Below are 27,768 nucleotides of genomic sequence, written 5' to 3'. Positions count from 1 at the left end.
TGGACAAATGTAAGTAATTTCAGGTCTTTATGTAGATCATTCTTCTCCTAGTATTGATACTATATATTGTGCTATTGACTGGATATTCAGTAGTATTATTTGCAGCAATCTGCAGTGGTTAGAATACCCAGTTCCTTGAAAAGGTTTCTATATTATTTTCTTGAGTTTACATTACAAATGAGTTCTATTACACGCTTTTGCACTCTAAAACATATGCTCGATTTGACAAGATATGCAGAATATGATCCAACATGACGTAATAGAATGGAAGTAAGCAAAGTATAACAATTTCTTTATATTTATATCTCGTACATCTGACATTATTTGCACCGCAAAATGAGACTTGTTTGGATGCTTTAACAATTCTATATTATTCGCTTTCCAACTGAATATTTTATTAAGTTGTAATCCCACAAATTTCACAATGTTGGGCTGTACTATCTGCATGTCTTCATGCTGGAAGTAAATCTCTTACACGTTCTGAACTGCATATAGTGGGTCTTTTCAACGTTTAGTGACAGTAAATTAGTTTAACCATTTATTAACATCAGTGAAAATCCGATTAACAGCCATTCCTAAATGTGTCCTTGACTTGCTATTTATTACAATGTTCGTATCATCTGTGAACAAAACGAATTTAGGATCTGGCAATGTAACAGGCGAGATGTCGCTGATGTAAAAGCAATGGATCCAAGATGGAATCTTAGGGATCACCACATGTAATTAATTCCAAATCAGTTGTAGGGTAACTGCTTACTCTACAGGTATTTCACAATGACAACGTTTGTTCACAGTTAGTTAGGTAAGACTCGAATAATTTTGCACCACTGAAAGTGGCGCTATAGCATTGTAATTTACTTAAGAGAATGCTGTGATTCACACAGTCAAAGGCTTTTGGCAGGTCACAGAAAATGCCAGTAGCTCTAATTTGTTATCTAATGAATTAAGTACATTCTCACTTTACATGTAATAGCCTCCTCTGTATTAGAACCCTTAAGAATCCAAACTGTGACTTAGACAATATATTATTTGCAGTCAGATGCTTAAAAAGACCTTTAAACAAATTTTGAAATATTTTTGAAAAAGTTGGCCAAACTGAAACTGGTCCATAGTTTTATAGTATCTGTTTATCCCCCATCTTATAAAGGGGGTTAACTTCAGTATATTTTAACCAACCTGGAAATGTTCTGCTGATAAGAAATTGATTACACAAATAACTTAAGGCAGAACTCATCTCACATGAACACTTTTTGATTAACTTTGCTGATATGTTGTCATAACCACTAGAATACTTTTATTTTTTATTTTAAGGATTTTATGATGGACGCTACTTATTTAGGAGAAGTGAGTGTCAGTTTCATTTTACTGAAGTTATTTGTAGAGCTGTTAGCAACCGAAAGAAAGCATTTGTTGAAGAAGATTGAAACACTATATGCAATTCTTACCAATGTCTCATTTAGTTTTAAAACTATCTGTTCCGTTCTGGCCCTACCTGTCTCTGTCTTCACTATGTCCCATATTCATTACATTCTCTGTAGTTTTTATTACTTTGGTGATATAAATATCTTTTCCACACGATAATGCTACTCAGATTTCTGGATTAATTGTTTCAATATTTTGCAGTAGTCGTTGTAATGCATTACAATGCTAACATCAGAGCTGTTTCTAGATAGCAGATAGAGTTTCCCTTTTTGTCCCACATGATACCTTTATTTTTTGTGTAATCCATGGTTTATTTTTAGACTTCTGTTTGATCTGAATTATCTTAGGAGAAAACAATTTTCAAATGAGGAAGTACTGTATTTAACGGATGCTTTTAGTTTACATTTTAATCACGATTATAGTAAACAATTGTCCATTTCATGTCTTTGAGTAATTTCATAAAATTCTCAATTTTTATTGAATTTTTACCCTTTTGTACTCAGATGTAATAGATTTTACATGATGACAAATTTCAATATATAACATAAGGTGCTGCATGTCATTATCAGATAATCCATTTATTACTGATTTTGTCATATCACTATTTCCCAGCAAATACACTCCTGGAAATGGAAAAAAGAACACATTGACACCGGTGTGTCAGACCCACCATACTTGCTCCGGACACTGCGAGAGGGCTGTACAAGCCATGATCACACGCACGGCACAGCGGACACACCAGGAACCGCGGTGTTGGCCGTCGAATGGCGCTAGCTGCGCAGCATTTGTGCACCGCCGCCGTCAGTGTCAGCCAGTTTGCCGTGGCATACGGAGCTCCATCGCAGTCTTTAACACTGGTAGCAAGCCGCGACAGCGTGGACGTGAACCGTATGTGCAGTTGACGGACTTTGAGCGAGGGCGTATAGTGGGCATGCGGGAGGCCGGGTGGACGTACCGCCGAATTGCTTAACACATGGGGCGTGAGGTCTCCACAGTACATCGATGTTGTCGACAGTGGTTGGCGGAAGGTGCACGTGCCAGTCGACCTGGGACCGGACCGAAGCGACGCACGGATGCACGCCAAGACCGTAAGATCCTACGCAGTCCCGTAGGGGACCGCACCGCCACACTGTTGCTCCTGGGGTATCGGCGAGGACCATTCTCAACCGTCTCCATGAAGCTGGGCTACGGTCCCGCACACCGTTAGGCCGTCTTCCGCTCACGCCCCAACATCGTGCAGCCCGTCTCCAGTGGTGTCGCGACAGGCGTGAATGGAGGGACGAATGGAGACGTGTCGTCTTCAGCGATGAGAGTCGCTTCTGCCTTGGTGCCAATGATGGTCGTATGCGTGTTTGGCGCCGTGCAGGTGAGCGCCACAATCAGGACTGCATACTACCGTGGAACACAGGCCCAACACCCGGCATCATGGTGTGGGGAGCGATCTCCTACACTGGCCGTACACCTCTGGTGATCGTCGAGGGGACACTGAATAGTGCACGGTACATCCAAACCGTCATCGGACCCATCGTTCTACCATTCCTAGACCGGCAAGGGAACTTGCTGTTCCAACAGGACAATGCACGTCCGCATGTATCCCGTGCCACCCAACGTGCTCTAGAAGGTGTAAGTCAACTACCCTGGCCAGCAATATCTCCGGATCTGTCCCCCATTGAGCATGTTGGGACTGGATGAAGCGTCGTCTCACGCGGTCTGAACGTCCAGCACGAACGCTGGTCCAACTGAGGCGCCAGGTGGAAATGGCATGGCAAGCCGTTCCACATGACTACATCCAGCATCTCTACGCTCGTCTGCATGGAAGATTAGCAGCCTGCATTACTGCGAAAGGTGGATATACACTGTACTAGTGCCGACATTGTGCATGCTCTGTTGCCTGTGTCTATGTGCCTGTGGTTGTGTCAGTGTGATCGTGTGATGTATCTGACCCCAGGAATGTGTCAATAAAGTTTCCCCTTCCTGGGACAATGAATTCACGGTGTTATTATTTCAATTTCCAGGAGTGTATATTATCAGTAGCAGTCTCAGAGCGTAATCACCAGAAACCACTCTTTCCTTGCTTTTTTACTGTGAGATGGGAGACCTGTGGTCACATGACGTTCAGAGATGTAGATTATACCAACTGGTTTGCTCAACTCTGATTCTTCAGCACAAATAAGCAACTCACTTAGCTTAACCCTCCGTTCTTGGATATTACGATACAATCACAATAACTGATTTTGTTGACTGACTGATTCACAACTGGATGGATCTAATTTTTCTATCAGCTTCTAAACATCTCCAACTTCAGTTAGGAGCTGTTTGCATGCATTTCCTTCTGGCGGTCTATGTTATCAATTTGAATGTCGTTTTCAACCTGTCTCTGAACATATTTTGTTTCTGCCTCCCAAACCCCAAAGAGAACTGCTGTTCTGTCACTTTGAACCACTGGTACTTCATAATGTGCAACAGTGCCCCCCCCCCCCCCCTCTAGAGTTATTTGCCATTAGCCAACGAAGTTCTCTTGCCTGGCGAGGTGAAGCCAACGCCTAGTATAGTCGAACCTACTGATAGGGTGAACAGGAACTAGACTGACATGAGACCACGTACCTAATCCAACCAGCCTTCCAACTCTAAATTATTTGTCCTAACAGAATAGTTTAAATGACGTTGGTCACAGAACCTCAGAGCAGACACAAGTCTAACACCATTACATCTCGTTGCTGGAGCTATTATACCATGTAACCTTCAATTGAGTAATATAGGTCCCTGTCTATACTGTTTCCTGCTCCATCCACTATTGCCCTGGTGACTGCAGTCACCCAGATGAAAGAAACTGCATCAGTTCTCACACCACACACTGGAACTAACAACACGGCAGCAAGTCATACACTACTAACTCATGGCAAACCCATTTTAACTCTAGTCTAAATTAAACAGGGATAACTTCCTACACATATTCATTAATATACAAAATTCCGTAGAAAGCTAAGGTATAAAGTTTGTATACTAATTCACATCCTTTTGAGAAATAGAAAGGATTAAGTCCGTATTGTTTCATGATGAAACAAAAATAAACAAAGAACTGAGCCTGCATTATATGAACATTTAATTTATTTCCTAACTTTTTCACCTCGGTTACTAACTAGCGCCTCAAACGATCAATACACTAACAACAAAAACTGTAATTTATTGAAATAATCGCTTAACTTACAGTACACGAGAACGCAAGCAAATCGTAGGCCAAATTTGGGCCTATGTAATGTTTTCTTTTTCCGAAAAACATGCAAATATACGTGAGACATCCAATGGATAGCTTATAATACGTACTAATTTACTTATTTACGATATGATATTGCCTTAATTGATGCCATGCAATAAAACACTTATCTTTGCGGGAGCTATGAATGTATGTCGGCTATTTTACTCTGCATCGAACAGTCTTCCCACAAACGGATGACCAACATTCTGAACAGATCTTTTCTGCATCGCCATAACTACACCACTAAATGGATTATGCCTGCCAGTAGAGACTAACCGGTTTACGTTCACGCATCCACACTTCAAAACCTAACCTCCATCCAAGGGAAAAATAAACATTAATGGCTTCCTATTGCCACACATACTTTGAGGTACTAACCAACCTAAAACATTCGATAAGTAATAGCTGTAATTATTACTCTGCAAACGAAGTAAATGCTGATGTGATGTTCCCTAATACACCATCCTCAGTCGCTAATAGAAATATATGTACTTATATACGTTACACCCTGTATAACTGCTGTTGTAGTAGAATTGAACAAGATCAGGGTTCAAAATTTATCAACTATTTGAATGAAACTGCTGCTGTTGTAACACACATATGTACACACAAAATATTATATATTAAACTGATATTTGTTTCCATTGGTTGATTTGAAAAAGTAAGGAACACGACAAGGAAAGACATTATGTCAGGGTTACTGACAGATAATCAAACTAGCTTCTTAAACAACTCAAATTAATCTATGCACAAACGTGATTCATTTGAAGCGTTTAAATATGTGCTGTATGTGTCATTACGTGGGATCTCGCAACGCAGATCTATACTATACAGAAAGATTCCGTGATGAAGTTAAAACCATTTGGGGATGATGGAGAAGGGTAAATGAATCAAAGTGAGGTAAATAACTCTGGTCTAAAAATGACCGAGTTTAAAGTTGTAAGCGAAAGTAGTCTCTGACACTGGAACTTTTCAACTGGAAGCGCTTTGCTTTTCATATCTTGGGAGGAGGTATTATAGTTCAAAACAAGAGAGAACTATCAGGTAAGCATGGGCTGTAAACCATATAACTTAAGTACTATGAGCATTTGTTTATCTTTGCTACTGTGAAACGCATCTCTTTGGTCTAACAAGCACCTAAAGCTCCCAGGGCATGCATCATAGAGCCTATGTTTACTGAAATTCTTTTTTTCCTCTTCTGGTTCATACAACCTTCTTCCAAAATATGGAAAGCTAAGAGTTTGCCATAGAAGAGGGCCAATTTCGACGTATCGCTTATAACTTCCGACTCTGTAGTTTCTGGAACAGCGTTACCCCCTCCCTCTCAGATTAATACATTTACTCTTCTCCATTACCGTCTACATTTTCTAACTTCATCACAGAATCACCCCGTATACAAGGCAGCGTTCATATTAGTCTAGTTCAATGGGTTGGGGATATAGGTTCATTAAGACGCGTGCTGAGGAGTGGCATGTCAGTCGCGATTAAAGTGTCTGAAATTTTTCTGGGCGAAAAGCCTAGGGACACCTATAAAGTGTGAAGGAATCCAAAAATGCGACTATCGAAAATTACTCTAACTCTGAACAGCTGAGTGGTGTTAAAGAGTTGTGAAGCTCTTGTAGGCTCATGGAGTGTATCTGAACAGCTGCGGTGGTTAAGGACTTCTAAATTTTCTGCATAGGTTTTTGGATTTTGAAAAAGTTTCTTGATGCAGCAGTGATGTGTCTATCTTAGTGCAGTCTTGACCCAGGTTGATGTCCAGTCCGCCGTTGGAGTCAAAATATTAGGCAAGCGTTAAAAAATATTTTAATTATACCTCAACACACAGCTTCTATTAAGGACATTTATTCATTTCGAAAGCCGTAATCTTGCTTGCAACGTAATTAAGTTTTAGTTAGTTAACAGAACAGTAACAGGGTAATGCTACAGGTATGTGGCTGTAGCCTAGATGCGTACCTTCAAAATCGACCATACACATAATGAAGACCTTTCTCATAAAGAGACTGTAAGTGGCAATATGAATACATTACACATCACAACAAATTATATAAAAAATATGACTTTGGGTGGAAAAACATCCTACAGAAAAAATAATTTCATTATTGAGTAATTCACTATCAACATGAGGACGTTGTCAGTGACTCGGAAGCGGAAAAACAAATACTTTTATTCGTTTATAATTAACTTGGTTGCATGGTTCTCAGCAGTTTTAATCCGTGTTCAGTGACGAGTGTACAACGGCGGCTCACTCTGTGGTATTGTCGGCTGTTTCTTTTTTCGAATTACAAAAGCGCAGGCTGGCTTTCGGTGTCGTTACGTAACAGAAAGGCTACATGCGAGCGGGGTAACATGCTCTCCCAAATAAACCTGACACAATGAGTTGGTTACTCATGATAGAACCGATACGGCAAATGGAAATTCACAGCATAATTTACTGCTTTATTAAAGGACCGCTGGAAACGCCATACCCACCGAAATAGAGCGGCAGACTGGCCAGCGAATTAACGAAACAAAACCACAGAGGCGCTTTGATTATTTCCCAGAGCCACGTCACGTCACAGAAAGTGCAACCTACTTCCGCCACACCGTGTGAGTTCTGTTGTCTTCCACTCAACTGTCCGTAATTGTTTCTTTTCCTAGTCAAATTTCTATCCCAGCATAAGTGCTACATTGAATGCCGATATCTGTTAGATATTTATTTGTTATTGACTATGTTTCGCCGCCCGTGTTCCATTCCATGCATGAGCTTTTTATCGACTGGTTTATTGTGATAGGAAGGGTTTTCTACAGAGCTCTTTGTAACAATGTTCGTTTCAGGACCTTCCCAAACTAAAGTCTGCAAAGATACATATTTAAAAATGTGTACCTGCTTTCCCGTGCTTCAAACGTCCACATTTAGAATATTTTTCCTTTCTTTCTTTCGGGTAAATGTTTCAAATCGATACTTCACAGACAAAACAGCACTTGATATGCCTCACTCTGCTCTATTAGACAACTTCTGTTTCATTTTTCTTCAGGTAACCATTTCCCCCATAGATAATCAATTTATTTTAGTTAGGCCACCATTTATTTGGCTACGTTTCTGCGCGTTGTTGCTACTCTTGTGTTTCCAGCGTGGTTTTCTTCATAAGTGTCAGGAGAACTCTTTTAATCTTCCAGTCCATTTAACAGTTTCACTCGGTCTTGTTACTTGTCAGGCATAAACACACCTCCTACGACTAATTACTCTACCATGTCTAAGTATATTTTCGTTCTGAATTTGTTTTTAATTTTAATCTTCTCTTCTTCACGCAACCTGTGTATACTGAGAATTTGATTTACTGCGATGCAGTAAAACTAACTTTTCTAAATGAGATTATTATGCTTGATATTTAATCTTCAATATTACAAAGTCATCTGTCCCTACAGGTAAAGAAATTTCCTTAACTTTCCGAAAATTTTATTCAAAGTCGGTAGCAAGAGTAATGCAGGCATTTGTCTGAAGTGATGGGATTGATGAAAAACTGAAATCTGGATGCGAATACATCTCCACTATTTTAATTACTTCTCCACTACGATCTGAAAAGTTTTTTTTTCGATTAATGTACCCACAGATTTAAAAATTCCCCTTTACAGCTAGGCGTGTTTCAATTACGCAACCTAAAATTATTATTCAGCGAGTATAGTGTATCTTTCAGTGTAAAATTCAGTCGTCAGTTGCACAGATGTTTTATTTCGCTGTGCGGGTCTGAAGAAATTAATTCGTCATCTTCAGAACATTGCTATTCGTTTAGTGGATGTCAATATCTTTTTCAAAGAAACAAAGCCATGACATGTCGAAAACATATATATTGTATGTGATCATTTGACTCATAGATTGAAAAATTGATATTTTCCAGTAAATGAATCACGTCTACGTACATGTCAAGCTTTAGGCGCAACAGCTTGACATGTACGCAGATGTGATTCATTTACCGGAAATTATCAACTCGTCAATATGTGTTTACAATAGTCACATACATTACGTACATTTTTGGACATATCATGGCATTTTGCTTATGTGAAGAAGATACTGACATCTTCTAAACCGTTTCCAAGCTTAAGAAGGATAGAAATTAATTGATTGAAACTGGTAAAGCGAAATAAAAATATATGTGCAACTGACGACTGAATTTTATTCTGAAACGTAAAAGCATTACTGGTCGGCCTCCAGGTTCGCTTCCTTGGAAAGTAGAGGTTACCGTTTCGAGTAGCCTCGGGCATGAGGGTGAGCTGTAAGTCTGTCGTGTTTGTTGGTGTCCTGCTTACACAAGGTATGGCCAGTTTCTGACGATTACCTTTTTTCTCATGATAGAGGTCAGATAGAAACATACACTCTTTGCGTATGCGTTACATAGAAGTCAGCACTATACAAAACACACAACTCCAGCAGTTGCAGTGGTAGTGAGGAGTGGTTTTGATAATCCAAATGAAGGAATCTGCGTTACTACATAAACATTTCATCGGTATGAAATCTACTGAAAGTGAAACCTGTGCTGATAGTGCCGTGACTGTCAAGAATGAGCCTTAATGAGTGCGACAGTTGAAATAAGGGTAAAAGTCATTCGAAAATGAAACTAAAAAATGAAAATCTCGCACCAGCATTTCTGACAACTATGTCACTTGAGAGGAGACACATATTTAGAAGGATAGACTATGTGCGCTTTGGTGACTGACTTAATCGGTAATTTCATCGAGAAAAACAGTTTTAAGTGGTTGCTCGTGTTCCTCAGTCACCTGATCTGGCTCTAAGTGATTTCTGGTTACTTCCAGTGATGAAAGACACACCCCTGGGCGAACATTCTCCAGTCCTTCACCTATTACACAAGGGCTTTTCCAGTGGGCAAAATAGACTCCTCAAGAAGTTTTACTATTTACGTGACCATTTTATGGAAAGATCAAAGACAGAATCTGAGAGCATCTAGAATTGAATTGCAAGAAGGAAGTAAGTATAATCTGTGGAGAGTATACGAAAAGGAACAGTAATAACTTTAAGGCCTGACTAACTGAAAGCGATTATAACAAGGGATTGTGTTGTTGAATCCTCTGTGGCACCCACTGGCTTCTCAGGCGTCGTCCTATTTATTTATCTGTTATTGCAGACAAAATTTTAAATCATGTAATGACACATGAATTCCACGCTCCTTCTCACAATTATTATAATTTTGGACCAGCATCACATGTTACAATATTTCTTGTATAAGGGCCAATAAAAAAGTTTCTGTTCGACGGGCGCAGAATCCGTATGCCAATAAGGCAAAGTCGCAGTGATAATTGTGGAAATCATTCCACTGACGCCCCACGTTGACGATAGCCATTTGTCAAAAAACCATGTCCTGCTGCGTGACCAAGTCTGTAACCGCATACTGCACATCCTCCGTAGACGGCAATCGTCAACCTTAAAGTCCCTTTTTAAAGTGACCGAAGACGTGATAATCGCAGGAGAAGATAACAGTACTGTAGGTCGTGTGCTTGAGTGTATCCCACTTGAGTTGAAGTAACTTCTGCTGGACTCCGATATCAACCGACGTATTGTGTTGAATCGCGACCATTCTACAACGATGGTTTCGGCACACAAGCTGTACCACAAATATTTTTCATTTTCCGGTGGATGCCTACCGGTGTCTGTCCTTCGGCAGCCAAGAACGTTGGTACTGTTAGCACACAGTTAGTAATGAAGTCGCCTTACTTCATGTTTCTGAATTTACCGCACGCACATCGGAAAGACACGAATGCCACACTAATCCCTTGTCTACATATCGGTGTTTATGTACCAGCATTGGAGTCATGCTTCGTTGCATATACGCTGCAGGAACTCCCTCAAATGGAAAATTTGTGATCAGCCCTTGTAGTAATTTGCACACTAATGACCTTTAATTGTCTAAGAGCATCTGCTTGAACTAATTTACTTCGCAAATAAAACTTCTGTGACAAGAGGAAGCACATACAACATTGATAAAGCCAGTCGAGTTTCTCCAGCAAGGTGAGAACGTGCCGTTTGAGACTTTCTCGAGGTAAAATCTGCTTCATTGGTTCACGGGCATCAAGACGGATAATGTTGGGGAAGCAGCTCAATATTTCAACGAAACATCTGCTCGTCATCTTCAGATGCTTGCTGACGTGTTGCTTCAATGGCTCGCAAATATATACGCTGAATCACTAGAAACGCCCAGGCGTCAAGGGGTGGTGCTTAACGTCATGGTAGGCGATGACAGGATAGTGAATGTCGCAGTGGTCTATAATTCGTCTACGATGACGTTACAGACCAACCCCTTGGCGCCTGCGCTTTTCTAGCGAGTCAGCGTATATATTGGGGAGCCACTGCAGCAACACGTCAGCAAGCACCTGAGATGACGAGCAATTGTTAGGTTGAAATATTGCACAGCTTCCAGAATATTATCCGACGCGACGACCGCGAACCAATGCAAGCGACGTTGGCGAACTGAAAAAAAAAAAAAATTCATACATAGTTTGCGTGGCCGTTACGTGGATGTTTTGTAAGGGTATTGCTTCAAAGTGTTTAGGCAGCCCGAGACTGTACTTAAGCTGTAATCAAGCAATTTGTCAGTTCCCAGAATGAGATTTTCTCTCTTCAGCGGAGTGTGCGCTGATACTAAACTTCCTGGCAGATTAAAATAGCCGGACTGAGACTCGAACTCGGGACGTTTGCCTTTCGCAGGCAAGTGCTCTACCAACTGAGCTACCCAATCACGACTCACGACCCTTTATCACAGCTTTAATTCCGCCAGTACATCGTCTCCTATCTTGTACCTCCTCAATTTGTCATTCCTCTAACAACAGTTAAATTTCTTTAAGTGAGTTATTTCTTCAGAACGAGCTGGTGGTTCATGTAGATAGACAACCACCTACATCGTTCCTTTGCGTGTACATGGGTTCACTGCTTGATTAACCTACAGTGATCCACGCTATGTAATCCCATGCGCATTACTTAATTTCGATATCCTTAACGATACAGACGTTGAATTGAGTATTTGGTCGAAGCACGATGCAACTTCTGTGAGGTTACAATCTGATTCGAAATCATTAATGTCTAAACATTCGATCTGAGTACGTTATCAGAGTCCGAAGCAATCTAATACTTTTTTCTGTGTAGCTATTCGACCTGCCAATTGATAAAGTTTAGCAACAGCAAGAAGCTGATATTTCTCGGAGCTCTAACGCGGGAATCATGCATCCAACGGGTTACCGAAGATCCTCATCTTTCGAAGTATTGTAATTTATACACTATCGTGCAAAAATTTATGAAATCAACTAAAGGAATCACTGGTGAGTTTCAAAGTGATTCTACATGTCCAGGCTAGCACAATGACTGTGCGTAGGGATTTAAAAAGAATGAGTATACAGTAGTCGAGTTACTCCTCATAAACTACACATTTATGTAGTCAGTATTAAGCGACGCTTGACGTGAAACGTCCTGAAAGATTGAAATTGAGTACCACACCGAGATTCGAATTCAAAACCTTTGCCTTTCGCGGGCAAGTGCCCTACCCACTGAGCTACCCATGCACGACTCACGACCCATCCTCACAACTTTACTTTCGGCAATACCTCGCCTCCTTCTTCCCAAACTTTACAGAAGCTTTCCTGAGAACCTTCCAGAACTATCACTCCTGGAAGAAAGGATACTGCGGAGACGTGGCTTAGCCACAGCCTGGGGGATGTTAGAGGAAATATACCCCAGGCTGTAGCTAAGCCATGTCTCCGCACTTCCCTTTGATCCAGGAGTGATTGTTCTACAAATTTCGCAGGAGAACTTCTGTGTAGTTTGGAATGTAGGAGACGAGGTACTGGTGGACATAAAACTGGAAGAACGGGCCGTGAGTCGAATAATTCAGTTGGCAGAGCACTTGCCCGCTAAAGACGAAGGTGCCCTGCTCGAGTCTTCCTCCGGCACACAATTTGTCTTCCAGGAAGTTTCATATCAACACAAACTCTGTTGCAGTGTGAGAAGTTTCTTTCCGGATGCTTGAGGTGTTGCAAAGAGCGACATCGCTGGACTGTGGATGGACATTGGACGTTGTGATCGGAGACAGATTGGCTTGCCAAGAGTACAGATCTGCACTGAATGGAATGCCTTTGGGAAGGGTGAGAGCGTCGAATTCGATCCATACCGCTGCGCCTAACCTCACTGCCTTCTGTAGTCTCGGCTCTTACGGAAGATTCGGCTCCCATTCCTCCTCAGACATCCAGGACCACTGAAATCGCGAGCAGTCATAAGGGAGAAAGGTCGACACGTCCCACATTAATATCAACTAATAGGTGTGCGGATACTTTTAATCAGATAGCGTTTTTAGATGTAACGACTGCTGTTCTGGTACTATGCACTCCTCAACAGCTTCAGAGACATCCAAGTTCAAAGTTTTACGATCCCGTTGGATACCATATGAAGCCACTAGCCTTGTAACGGCTCCGCTAGCTCGTCCGGCTTAAGAGACAGGCTGTAAATCTGTGGACACTGCGTTCCTATCACTTAATTTCCTTCCTCTTTTCTAGTCTTCCACGAATCACTTGTGTCATCACAATGAGTCATATTGCTTCGGAAAGAAACTGCAATAATAATAATAACAACAATAATAATAATAATAATAATAATAATCACTGTGGGACACTCGTGGGGAGGTAAAGGTCTCGTGGTGGTACGAACATTTATGTATCAATGTATTCATGCATATGTAACAGCCAAATCACAACGTGCTATACCTCCTTTGAATAATGTCTACTGTATTTGCAATGTAGGCATTAATGATGGACAAATAAATGTTCATTTCATCACGATTCTTTGCACTCGATATTAAATGCCACTATGATTATCATTCTTGTCATTGATACTGTCCGAAGAAACGCAGTACGTTGTAGCGGTACCACTGTTTGTTGGAAGATTACAAATAAAAAAATGTTTTGGTTGTTTATGGTCGATTCACACTTGATGGAAAGGAACATACCTGAAGTTAACCTATTTCCGCAGCGCTCACTCACGTTACGTAATCGCGTTCTGTGCTTTTCCGTCTTCTTGGTTTTTATTTCATTATTTTCCTTTGTTTTCGTGACAACCTGTATTTTTTTTTTTTTTTTTTTTGAGATGTTGAATATTTTTCTCCATGGAGTGTTTTATAAGTGAGGCCAGATATCTGAAAGCGAAAACCGATTTTGATTTTACTACAACTGAATGTAGCTGACGCTTACACTGTGTATAAAAGCATAAATTGATGGACTAATATTCATTAGGAAACTTTTAATAAATCGAAAAGTCATCTCTATTTAAGGAAGAAAATACAGCTAGTTACGGCGTTATTTGTTTCTAGGAAAGACAAAAACATAGTGGGTGAAGTATGATGAAGTAAACAGGGGCTATGTATCCCTTTATGAATAATATTTGATGTTTCCAGAATGAAATTTTAGCTCTGCGGTGGAGTGTTTTTGGTTGTAAATATTTTCGCTAGTAGTTAAGTGTTTATATTTTTGAAATAATATTTAACTTCTCAACAGTTTACCCGACCAAGCTAATGAACATACGCTATGAAGTTTGCCTTGGCCATTAACAAAACTTATCGTGTCTAGATTTTTAATTTCGATCTATATTCCGACTATTTGTATCACAGGTGGTACCATTGTCCTCATTTTCAACGTTCGCTATTACGCTAAGCGAATTGACCTATGTTGACTTTCCCTCTGGAGTGAACACTCTACCACTTTGCGTTGACGGCTCCCGACGTTCCGTTCCGTTGACGTCTAGTGAGTATCCGTCTTTAGTTTGATGTGCTAATGCCACTACTTGACGGCTGCTGCTTTCGTATGGTACTCAGACAGGTTCGTAAAACTTCGAAACTCGATTTCCTGAAAATACCGGAGAAGTTCATCATGCTAGACGAGCAGTCTTTACATCTAGGTATGTGCTACAAGCGTGCACGAGGTGAATATAATCGTTGGTTGCGTGCCTCGGTTATAAGTCATGCTTCAGTATCCACATTTTCACAGCAGCAAAGTAGTTGCTGAAACTGGCATATAATTGAAAATTTTCGTGAAATTAGTTGAGGAACTCTGGTGCCCGACTATCGCGAAGTGTAGCAGAATTTCCCTCTCTTTATTGTAAACCTTGCAGAAGCGTGACATGCCGGCTCCTGAATGAGGGAGTAGGACGTGTACTCACCTTCTCTATGATGCAGACGAGGCTGATGCCGCTGCCGACGTCAACGTGGTGCTCGCCACTGCCCAGGATGAACGCCTCGGGAACCACGATGTGCAGGTTGACGAAGTGAGACATGATGCCCGTCCCCGTGGACACCTGAGACCACACAATGCAGCGGCTCTCAGCACACTGAAAACCACATGGCAACTAACATCTTTCAAGTTAAAACAGTTTTATCGCTTGCTTTGGAGAACAGTAGACAATGCTCCTGTTGCACAATTGAAGGTCTTTATTATCTAGGTCTTTCCTTACGCCACGCTGGAACCATGGTATACTATAATTGGCTGTTATAGTGCTGGCCACTAAAAATTCCAGGCCGGAAGCACAGCGACTCCAGTCGAGGCGAAGGAAGGGGTCTGTGCTTATCTAAAGCAGAACTATCTGGTTGCTTTAGTAGCTGACGATATACTGCAGAGTGTGGTATACTAGATGCGTTCTGGTTGCGTTTGGTAAGCACGAATTCTGCACATAAGTCCGTGATTGTTGGAGAAGCTGCGAGGTGCGCTCTGAGCAGTTCTACTTCTTGACTACAGTCTGTGAACGTGATTGATTATGTTAATCCGAAAGGGTTGTGTGGGCTGTCACAGACCAGCTCTACTTGTTAATTACACTCTGTGAGCCGGATTGATTATGTTAATCCTAAAGTGTTTTGTGGAAACACGTTTTGAGAGTGTCTGTGGAGAATTCCTTTTGTTACTTTTTAGGTATGCATAACCAATAGCCGGCCGTGTTGGCCGAGCAGCTCTAGACGCTTCAGTCTGGAACCGCGCGACCGCAACGGTCGCAGGTTCGAATCCTGCCTCGGGCATGGCTGTGAGTGATGTCCTTAGGTTAGTTAGGTGTAAGTAGTTCTAAGTTCTAGGGGAAAGATGACCTCAGATGTTAAGTCCCATAGTGCTCAGAGCCATTTCAACCACTTTGAACCATAACCAATAATTTGTGTTATTGAATAAGAATTTGTTAAACTATATGCATCGGTACTTTGGTAGACAGCTTTATGTAGATTGTTGTGGTGGCTATCTGGTGGCGGTAGTAGTGCTTTATTCCTGAAGTTGACTCATATGACGACTGGTTATGGCCGAGGATCAGGAATTGTAAACTATTAATTTCATTGCCTGCTTGCTGAACTATAAGAGAGGGGCGAGCCCATAGCCAAATCCTGTCTTTGCACGTAATATTCATCTCCGAACCTAAAATAAATAAACTGTAGAACCATTTTCGAAATCTCGAGAACGTCATCAATTTCGCGTTGTGGCCTGTCACTGAATATATCCTGTGCTTATCACTTATTGCATCTTATACCCCATCTGTGAAAATGTTTTTATACGTGTCTTTTATATCACAGAAAGCCATACATTTACATGACAGACCTAGAATCCCAAATTATACAGACTTAAGTCAGTTTTTCAGTAACGTCTTACTATGATGTCGCTATGCTGACGTCCTCTTCTTGCTGTACAATAAGTTGCACCAAGATTTAAAAGATTTGCTTCAGGAGCTAGGTAAATAAAACGTGAACATTGAGTTCACCATGGTACAGAGTGTGAACAGGACATTGCCATTAATAGATTTGTCAATTTCGCTACAAGCGTTATCATTTTAGTTACTATATTTATAGGAGACCAACAACTTCAGGCACAGTAATTCATAGTTCTTCGAACAACCCATGGCAACATAAAGTGGCAGCATTTCTCTCCATGCTGCATAGATCGCATAGTGTTCAACCAAAGAACGTAGCTTTTGAGCAAGGGTTGCGCATAATTAAGTGCATAGCTAACACCAATGGCTGTGAAGCAGATGACCTCCATAAAATTAATAGTAGTACTATAAAAAGAAAAACGGACCTCCCTCAAATGAAGCACAGAGATTACATGGCGGGTATACTACCTTTATTGCTCTAGGTGATAGAGATGTAAAAGATATGAGCTATAATTGGTTTTCTTAGTAAGGAGCCGGCCGCGGTGGTCTAGCGGTTCTAGGCGCGCAGTCCGGAACCGCGCGGCTGCTACGGTCGCAGGTTCGAATCCTGCCTCGGGCATGGATGTGTGTGATGTCCTTAGGTTAGTTAGGTTTAATTAGTTCTAAGTTCTAGGCGACTGATGACCTGAGAAGTTTAGTCGCATAGTACTCAGAGCCATTTTTTTCTTACTAAGGAAAGACATCCAAGAAAACAGGTAAACAGCTAGCTGTAAAGTGTAAAAATCCCAGCCTGTTTGTCCCCAAAAATAACGGCCAAGGTCCGCAGCTCGTGGTCGTGCGGTAGCGTTCTCGCTTCCCGCGCCCGGGTTCCCGGGTTCGATTCCCGGCGGGGTCAGGGATTTCCTCTGCCTCGTGATGACTAGGTGTTGCGTGATGTCCTTGGGATAGTTAGGTTTAAGTAGTTCTAAGTTCTAGGGGACTGATGACCGTAGCTGTTAAGTCCCAATAGTGCTCAGAGCCATTTGAACCATTTAACGGCCAAAATTTAGACAGAGAGAGGAATCAAAAAGTGATTTTTTATTGTGACATCTGACCATCAAAATGCGTAGGCCAAACGGGGACGAGTTTTAATTTAAGTTTTAGGGAGTATACTGCTAATTCCAGTACAAAGTCAGCTTTGAGTCCTCACTTGCAGCAGACGGAACACACAGTCTCTAATGTTTCCAACAATCTTCAAATACTTCAACAGGAGAAAAAGGGTGGAAAAATTGTAGATTTTTTGAGCATTGGAAAGAGCCTCAGAAAATACCTTCACCTCCCAGACTCATTTCCGTCACAGAAACGTCCTAACCAAATTTCACTATTTAAGTGGATGACGTTTCCCAGCTTTACCGTTGTTTTTTATTAATGTAAAAAGCTTTTATTTGAGTAAACATTTTTATTAACTGTAAGGACACTCACTGCAGCGAATAGTGCTGGCATATAGGGTCCCACATACCATCAGGAAACCATTTGAAATTAGTTTTCACAGTAATTATGACTTATGTGACTCTTAAAGAAAGCGTATTATTTCTGATTATTCCAACTTGGTAATTTAAAATGTGTAGCCAGCCCCCAGTGTTTTCGTCACGATATCTGGTTACTTAATGTTTACGACACTACGCATCCGCAGCTTTCCATGTAGGCCTCTCTACAGATAGCGGTTAGTTGGTGCAGGCAACAGCAACGCATCCTCTGTAGTCTACAGACTGCCTACAACGGAGGAAAGTGTTACACTATGGTGAGACGTTTCTCTTTAAATGTTACAATCGCGACGTTTCTGCACGTATTTTTATTATAAATTATTTTCATATCTACTATGTTCTTACTTTGACATTTTTACTGGGCTCTTTTATCAGATTGGGAATAGCCTTAGCCCCCAAAAAATTTTGTCATAGGAGCTCGCACATTCTTCAGTCAGAAGTTTTAAGTAGCAGGATATAAATGTTGGAAATGACTTTATCAGCTTTAATTAGAAATTTTCATCTTTTGACTGTAAGTAGACACAGACATTATCCCTTTAACTTGTCTGTTTCATGGCGTGCCTAAATTTCTCATATGTTCTCTTATTCCTTGTCTACAGTGAAGCACCTGAAGATGTTGGAAAAGGTACCCTGTGCCCAATTTACCGACAGAGAAAAAAATGGTCGTTGGTTCTTATTTCTTAACGTAACGTAAATGAATTGGTAGTCTGTGTTACTCAGACTGTTTATCTTCTACGGAACTGAAGAAAAACAACGAAAAATTACTAATATAGTGGTTTCAGTAAGTAGTAGGAGGTTAAGAGTATTAATGTGATTGTACCAATGCGTTCATCTACCAAAAATGGAAATTAGTGACATTAGTTTCAGACTTAGTTCTATATTAACTAGTGTTTATTCTAGTTTGCTCTCGTCTAAGTCGATGACATTATGGATTTATGGTACTTTACCTCCAGTGCGACACTACTGAAAGGAAATATGAAGGCAATAACTATATGCTACAAACTTGTAACCAATTATGTTTAAATAAAGATTTTTTTTTTTTGCAGCAGAAGATACGTGACGTCTGAGTTTTATGAAAGACTGAAACTGTGTCGGACTGGGACCCGAACGCACATCCTTGCTTTTTCCCGATAATGTTACTACGCCGGAAAGTCTACTTGTAATCTGGAAGGTTTCAGAGAGCCAATGGAAGACTGACTCTGAGGACGGGATGCGATTCGTGCGGGAACAGCTCATTCGGTAAGATCATCGCTCGTGAAATAAGAAGCCCCAATACGGCACTCCGACTCTTGTATTCTCATTACTAAAGTGCAATTTGGCGTGTGTTAGCGTAGACGCATCATCATCCTCAAAATGATCATCCCTGAGTTGGTAACCGCTATATTACAAGTTGTAGTTGTGCAGTGTGATACTTACTCTGTAACTAATAATTGTGACAGTTTTCTGGAGCGACTAGAGTAAAACTTGGATATTAAAATCACACTGTACGTGTCAGGGTGATCTGCAGGGCTTTCTTGGACAGGACAGTGACAACTTTGAATATTTTTTGTCAGAAAGAAAAAATTATATATATTTTATACATTAGCTTGAAATTCTTGTGAGAAAGATTACAAGAACATCTCAGTTCCTGTGCTCCGGAGTCGACAAAGGACGCTACGCACAGAGGATACTGATGTAAAAGAACAGAACTGTGCTACCATGTGGTAGCATCTCTGAGCAGCAAAGACATTCCGGAGAGAGAACTACTCGCAGCGCAACTTTAACTGTCTCCTGCACGAACTTAGGGCGAGTCTCAGTTAGCCGCGTCCACTCCGCTGTTTCTGGCGGCAGCCAAGTCTGTGCCGCAACCCGACATGGCGTTTGCAGACATTGTGTTCTGCGACACAGGACAGGTTTGCGTCTATGTAGGTCACCATGTTCCTAGTGCAACGCGCTACGAGTAGCTACCTGCACGGTGCCTCGCAAACAGAAAACTGATCTGAAACTTTCTGGCTGATTAAAATTGTGTGCCGGACTGAGAGTCGAACTCGCGACCTTTGCCTTTCGAGGGCAAGTGCTCTACCAACTGAGCTATCCAAGCACGACTCATGACCTGCCCTCACACCTTAAATACTTGCAGTACCTCGTCTCCTAACTTTCAGACTTCATCGACGCTTTTCTGCGAAATTTACTCCTGGAAGAAAGGATATTGCGGAGACATGGCTTAGCCACAGTCTGGGGGATGTTAACAGAACGATATTTTCACTCTACAGCGGAGTGTGCACTGATATGAAACCTCCTGGCAGATTACAACTGTGTGCCGGGTCGCGACTCTAACTCGGGATCTTTGCAAAGTGAAAATCTCGTTCAGACAACTGATGTACTGTTTGTACATATTTTTAATTAACCCTAGCATTACCAACGTATTTTTTGTTACATGTAATACCAACGGGGGGCCCTCAAAGGCCCATAAAGAATACCACAATTTATTTTATCATAAATCAAGTTTATTTACTTCTGATACCTCTAATAACAATTCGAAATGCTTAGACATTGTTTTTGTATACTGGATAATAAAAGATGTTATTATAATAGGAATAAAATGAACAAATCACGAGATTCAGTTTATATGTTTTTTGGAGTAATGTTTCAAAATAGTGTTTTCTTATAAAAACGACTTTTTTAATTCGATACACTACATGAAGCCAACAAAATTTACTGTCTCATTCTGCAACGCATTTTTCACACAACACTGTCTTCCTGCAGTGTTTCCCACAGACGTGTTTGTGGCACTGAGAGCAGGTAACAGTTGACTTTCCCAGCTTGTTGTACTTGATCTTTTTAGATGCAGCTTCTTGGCAGCATAGGTGGCACCGTCCACGTGTTCCTGGTTCTGCTGTTGAGGATGATGGTTCTACAGAGCAGCTGAGCTTCCGTTGTGTGATGCTTTCCATTGCCATTATTACTGACTTCTGAAGTCCATACAAATTTTGTGCCCGTTTATCTACTTTAGATCTTATTAGTTCGAGACCTAAGTTAGTGATAAAAACCCTTCTGCGGTTTAGCAAATTCTTTTTCCAATTCGGAAAGTTGAGGAGGAAGAGTGAATAGGCATTTATTGCTGCTATGTCAATGAGTGTGTAGAAGAGGAACAAAGGCCATCTTCTTGTTCCTCTCTTTGTGCTGTAGTGTCTTGTCATCTGGTCTATGGTGTCCACGCCTCCCTTTGTAGAATTATAAAAAAGGTTTATGTTAGTCTTTTTTGAGTCTTCATTCAACACCCCTTCTGAGTGATAAGTTGAAAGCATCAACAGCAGTCGCTTTGGCTTTTCGCGGACTAGCGTTGATGCAAGAGTAACTGGTGGCCTCTGTGTCTGAGGGTCAGTATAAGCAAAGATGGAAGAGTGTAAACTGCGGCCAGTTGTAGTCTTCAGCTCTTCAGGTATGTGTCGTCTGTTAGACTGTAGGGTGCCAACAAGTGTGAGGTGAAAATCATTCCATAGAGTCTCAGCAAGCTCCACTGAAGTATAGTACCGACCTGTGGTAACATTACGGCCTGATTTTTCAATAGGTTTTATTAGTCTCTTTACAATTTCCATCGGTCCATTTGAATACTGTGTATTTCCTGACTTGCCTGTATAGATGTCCATGCTGATCACATATCTAGTCTCAGAATCAGACATCATTCGAATTAGAATGCCGTATTTTCCAGGTTTTTCTTTTAGAAACACCTTGAATGGACAGCGACCACGGAACAAAGACAACATCTCATCCACTGTTGTATGTAGACCAGGAATGAAATACAATGGAAGTGAAGAATTGAAGCTTTCAAAAATTTCCCTCATTGGAGCAAACTTGTCAGTCTGGCGACGAATTTCTCTTGTGTTCTTATCATCAAACCTCACTATTTTAGTCAATTCGAAAAATCGGGTCCGACTCATTGATCCATAGTACACTTGTCGGCCCTGAAGCAAAGACCATAAATCTTGGACAGGTATCTTATTGTCATGATTTGAACCCATGATTAGCAAGAGTCCTATATAACAAAATAACTCATCTTCATCTGTGTGCTGAATACCTAGTCGAGAAGCCTCTTCATTTGAGTGTAGTTTTATTAGATTCATAATGTGAAGTGTAAAAAAGAGCTCTATAGCCTCTTTCGGAGACGCAATTCTTCCTTGTTGTCCTAGCCCCATTCTTCCTCGCACTATATTTTGTACAGAACGCCGATATTGTCGAGATGGCTTCGTCATATACTCTCGTCCACTTTTTGCAATGCATTTATCACATTCCGTATCATTATCATCTGGTGGATTGGCTTCAACCTCATCTTCATTCTCAGACGATGAATCAGTTCTAATTTCTTCCACATCATCATCCTCTTCAGTTTCCTCTAAATCTGATTCGTTCAAAACTTCTTCTAGCACTCTTTCAATGAAACTATCACGTAAACGTTGTCTACTCATGTTGCTGGTTCAACAGCAGCAGAAACACTGAAAATAACAATGGTCCGCTTCATAATAATATGTCTGAAGGCAACAATGCCAAAATTCGTTTCATGGTAAGAATTTGAAACGAAAGACTCAACCTCGTAAATCTTTCCTTGCTATTACCAACGGGTGGGCTTCTATGGCCCACAGAGAATTAAATCAAGTAAATGAATTTTAATTACATTTTTATTCCGAAATTCTGTAATGACTCAATAGTACATTCAATAACGAACAATTACCTTTGCTTTCAAGTTCATATATCAAAGGGTGTGGATACAACATAGAAAAACTGAGTCAGTGGGCCTACGAGGCCCCCCCGTTGGTAATGCTAGGGTTAAAAAACTGTCGTGGTTGCGATTTATTAATTTATTAACAAAGTGGCCTGCCTCATGGAGCTTCTTCTGATTATCTTATAATTTGCCTTTTTACAAAATTTCAAATAAAAGAGCTCTGTGGTAGATTTATGCACGTGTAGAATGAGATGAACCGGCAGAGACCTTAATAAAATGTTGTAAATGGAAAGAGTCTTTCAGGATTCAAATGATTCAAGGCATGCTTCAACAATCTACCACAGTATCTTCTTCTTCCTTTTTTTTAATTTTGTGCAAGGAATATTTTAAGATAATCTGAGGATGCATTACGAAAGCGAAAAGCTTTGATAATAAAAGAATGAACTACAACCAAGATTGTTTTTATTTCAAATATGCTCCATACGGTTGCTGCACCAGATGGCCTAATGAAGTGGAACATATTTTACGACTGCGCATCTTCTTGAGCACCGAAAAAAAAGTTACAATAAAGGAGTAGTTTCGGACCTATTGAGACTTAGAAGTTGACTATGGGTATTTAAAAAATTGCTCTAAGTACTATGGGACTTAACATCTGAGGTCATCAGTCTCCTAGACTTAGAACTACGTAAACCTAACTAATCTATCACAAACATCCATGTCCGAGGCAGGATTCGAACCTGCGACCGTAGCAGTCGCGTGGTTCTGGACCGAAGGGCGTAGAAGCGCTCGGTCACAGCGGCCGGTTATGGGTAGTTACTTTCAGCTCAAAAGAAATTCTTACACGATCACTAGTTCATTTAGTGAGAGATAAACTCGTATCTTGAAATCACGGAATTCACTTGGTAAAGTATATAAAGGTCTTAAACAGCGTCTCATGTTGAGTGGAAATTGTGAACCTCACGGAGAAGCCGACTACTGGAGTCAAACAGCATTATCAGAAACTGACAAAGTTCGAAAGTGGCCTCATTCTGTGTGTCTATTCGGCCGTCCAGTTGAATCGGCAGTATTCAGATTTGTGGTGCATTCGGATGTGAAACATGTCCTATGCTGGACTGCATGGGGACGTGGAAGAAGCGTACTCGTCGTCAAGATCCTCATCGACGACGACTTGGCACCACGATGGAGGATCGCCGTACCGTGCACCAAGCGTACCGTAACCCCTCAGCCTCTGCGAGTATCATCTGATAACAGCAGTGGACGTCTTGCAGCATTCTGTATCTTCCAGCATCATTTGCCGGAAAAGAGCTGCACAGGGACTGGGAAATTATCTTTCCACTAGTAGAGTGCTGTTAACACCACAGCACAAACGGAGTGCTGCCCGGGAACATGGACTGCTGACGAATGGCGCCACATGCTGTTCTTAGATCTGCTGGTGGCAGACAAACCCAAACTTATCGACTCTGCGTAGAACTTTAGACAGCTACAGCATGACTGAATACGGCTGAAAATCGCAATACAAAGAACGTCGTGAAGATATTTATGCTTCGCAAGAGTGACAACAAACAGATTTCAGATTACTTGAGTGGTCAATACGAAAATTTCATCTCCAGCTCTAACAATGTTTCGTATCTGTGGGAAAAGTTCAAGAGCAATGTACGACACGCTTTAGACAGGTATGTGCCGCACAAAGTTATGTAGCCAGAAAAGACTCGCCGTGCTTCGACAATCGTGTTAGAAAGCTGCTACAAAATACAGTTTCACTGCCAATTTAAAAGTAGCCAGACTATCACAGACGAGCGAAAACTGTACAATGCCAAAATTATCATAAGGATAGGCGTGCTGGACGTGTTCAGACAATCCGAAAGTACAATTCTATCAACCAACTAAACAAAAATTTCTGAGAAGTTTCTGTCTTACGTTAAATCCTCAGTGAACGTATCGGTGCCATGTGTCCAGACACTCACTGACCATAACAGCTACGAAACGAAAGTTGGCACAGAGAAGACCAAAACAGTTTCACTAAGGAAGAACGCAGTGTTGTTCCTCCATTTCTAGTAGCAAGAATATAAAAATGACTGATATCGAAATAAGTGACCATAGTAAACAACTGAAATCCCTCAACATAGGGAGAAACATCGGACCTGTCAGTGTACCTTCGGGGTATATATATATATATATATATATATATATATATATATATATATATATATATATATATATAACGCAGGTCATTCCCATTTACAAGAAGGGACATCGACAAGCGCACCAAACTATAGCCCTTTGCCTATTTAGCCACTACATTATACACACCTGACTAATAGCCGGTATATTCACGTTTGGAATGGATGACAGCTGCGACGAGTCGTGGCATGGAACCAGTGAGACCTTGGTAGATCGCTGGAGGGAGTTGGCACCCCATCTGCTGACTCAAGTCACCTAATTCCGATAAACGTCGGGGTGAGGGATGATGAAATCTGACGGCACGTTCAATCACATCACAGATTTGTTTGGTTGGAATCAGATCTGGCGATTTGGGAGGCCAGCACATCAATTGGAGTTCGCCACTGTGTTACTCAAACCACGCCATCACACACACAGTCACATTATCATGTAGAAAATGCCACTGCCGTCGGAAAACATGGTCGTCATGAAGGGATGTACATGGTCTGCAACCAGTGTACGATACTCCTTGGCCGTCGTGATGCCTTGCATGACCTTCATTGGACCCATGTACCCCCACATGAATGTTATCTCGAGCAGTCTCCACCAGCTAGTGTCCGTCCCGCAGTATAGGTGTCAAGGAGCTGTTCCGCTGGAGGACGACGGATTCGAGCCCTCCAATCGACATGATGAAGAAAGTATTGGGACTCATCAGACCATGCAAATGCTCTGCCACTGCGCCAATGTCCAGTGTCGATGATCACCTGCCAGATTTAAGTCGTTGCTGCCGATGTCATGGTTTTAACACTGGCACACGCATGGGTCGCCGGTTGCGATGGCGCATTGCTAGGAGTGTTCGGTACACTGTGTATCCAGACACACTTGTACTCTTCCCAGCGTCAAAGTCAGATGTTAGTTTCTCTGCCTGTCCTGTTTTGCCAGGCTGTCCAGCCTACGACGTCCAACATCTGTAATAAAGGATGGGCGTCCAACACTAATGCGACTGGATATGATTTCACCTTGGCTTCGCCACTTGTTGAAGACTGTCACTCCTCGAACATCGGATAAGTAGTGCAGTTACCGAAATGCTCGAGGCGAGCCTTCGCCTTCGTGTCATCACAATCTGCCCTCAGTCAAACTCGCATATATTGCGCGACTTTCCCATTCTACACACGGACAGTTCGCTCACTGGTACTACATGCACCGTGCATGTGTATGACTAGCAGTCATTCCTCGCCAGTTGACGCTGCTATCGCCCGGACGGTTTTATTTGGATAACGGGTCGCTGATTATATTGTTTTGGCTGATCGGGTGCGTTTAACATTGATCTGTTGTAGAATTTTGGAACGTATCTTAGCTCGCACATTCTGAAATTCGTGAAGACTGAAAATCTCCTTTCTAGGAACGAACGTGATTTCTGAAGACAGCGATCGTGTGCAAAATATCGATCGTGTGAAACCCCGCACGCTTTGTTCGACGCGAGACGCAGAAAGCAGTAAGTACCGGGGCCATGGTTTCCATGTTCCTGGACATCGGGAAGGCGTTCCATACAGTTCCGCACTTACGCCAACGAACAAAACGCAAGTCTACGGAATATCACACCAGCTGTGTAGTTGGACTGAAGAGGTTCTAGCAGACAGAATTCAACATGTCGTTTCAGTCGTAAAAGTTACTTCGGGCCTACAAAGAGTGAGTGTTACAGGACCATTATTTTTCACAATATATGTAAATGAAGTAGTGGCTAACGTCTAATATTCCATATTCTGGAGAAGCACAACAGCGCTACTCCTAGTGTCTTGGTGTGGGCAGCCACCGACGATGGTGATGATGATGATAATCACGATGATGATGCATTCGTGGAGCGCTGAACTTCACGGTCATCAGCACCCGTACAAAGTCCTAATTTGTACACAGTCCAATTTTTGCACAACCGAATCTAGCCAATGTTACCAATGATGACGATAATGATGAAATGATGAGAACAACACAAACACACAGTCCCCGGACAGAGAAAAAACACCAACCCTTTCGGAAGTCGCACCCGGAACCTCGTGATCCAGGGGCAGCAACGCCAGCCACTAGACTACAAGCTGTGGAAGCCACAGAGTATGACTTCAGGTCACGGCTGGTACTGAAGGGAACTCTGACGTCACAGCGGTACGTTAGGGATATCCTTCGTCCTCATGCTTTTCCTAGGTTGACAAATTCTGTCTCTCTTGATGTTTCTTCTGTCTTGCTTCCGTTACCAAACGTATTTTCAGAGCTGCCTCTCGCCTGTCTTTATTTTTCACACACCCAAAGGGATCATTAACTAACAGAGCTTCAACTTGCTTTTCGATTCTTCTGTATATTATGCTTGTTAGTAACTTGGATTAATGAGTTGTGAAGTCGAAAACTCAGTGACTGATACTGCGTACTCAAGGACCTCTTTTTTAACCTAAAAAGCTTCTTGGTATACAACGTCTGAAACTATATGATTGCGGACACGAGCAGAGATCCACTAACACAGGGAAAGGCCATGTTCATCTGGCCGTATGAAAATCAACTGACACTAAGGTCCACGTTTTCAACAGAAAATGTCTGGCCATGTGTTTGATTTACGGTCATGGTATACAGCATAAGCTCACCGGAAATGTACACGTTTGAAGTTCAATGGTATACTGTTAGGAACTAGAGGGTGTCGGGGTATAAAAACTCTTCCGTCTGCGCCCCTTCCAGCCAGAATTTCCGCTTCTCTGATGTTACGTTGGAGAAAAGTAACTTAAAGCCTGTGTGAGTGAAGGGTTCTGATGAGTGTCATAATGCATGACGCTCTAGATCAGAGATACTCCAAACCTCGCTTTAGGAAATAGTTCCCAAAAAGCAAGTTAAAGGCTGATGTTCTTCAGTCACAGCAACTTTCACCTCGCGATCTTTACTGTGTTCTTGAAACCACGCAGTCCTTAGTCTATTCAGAAAGACTCGATGGATTTCTAGATATTTTTATTCCTAATCGAAAAGTTATCAAAGTGTGAAAATAAATTGGCTTTTCCTAGAAAAGAATATAAATAAAACCTGTCAGAAG

The 27,768-nt window shown here is 41.5% G+C and overlaps 1 protein-coding gene across 3 annotated transcripts in view; it reads right to left on the bottom strand.

Moving 5' to 3' along the window:
* Positions 1 to 27,768, bottom strand: part of LOC126272257 (hemicentin-2-like) — a 1,823,560-nt gene that overhangs the window by 155,701 nt on the left and 1,640,091 nt on the right. For all 3 annotated transcript variants that reach the window (XM_049974974.1, XM_049974973.1, XM_049974975.1), the window contains one exon: positions 14,865 to 14,999. In XM_049974974.1, the coding sequence (XP_049830931.1) occupies positions 14,865 to 14,999 (135 nt within the window). The remainder of the gene's footprint in view (positions 1 to 14,864; positions 15,000 to 27,768) is intronic.

The sequence above is a fragment of the Schistocerca gregaria genome, chromosome 5 (genome assembly GCF_023897955.1).
Source record: "Schistocerca gregaria isolate iqSchGreg1 chromosome 5, iqSchGreg1.2, whole genome shotgun sequence".
Classification (NCBI taxonomy): domain Eukaryota; kingdom Metazoa; phylum Arthropoda; class Insecta; order Orthoptera; family Acrididae; genus Schistocerca; species Schistocerca gregaria.
This window is presented reverse-complemented; position numbering and strand designations above follow the sequence as displayed.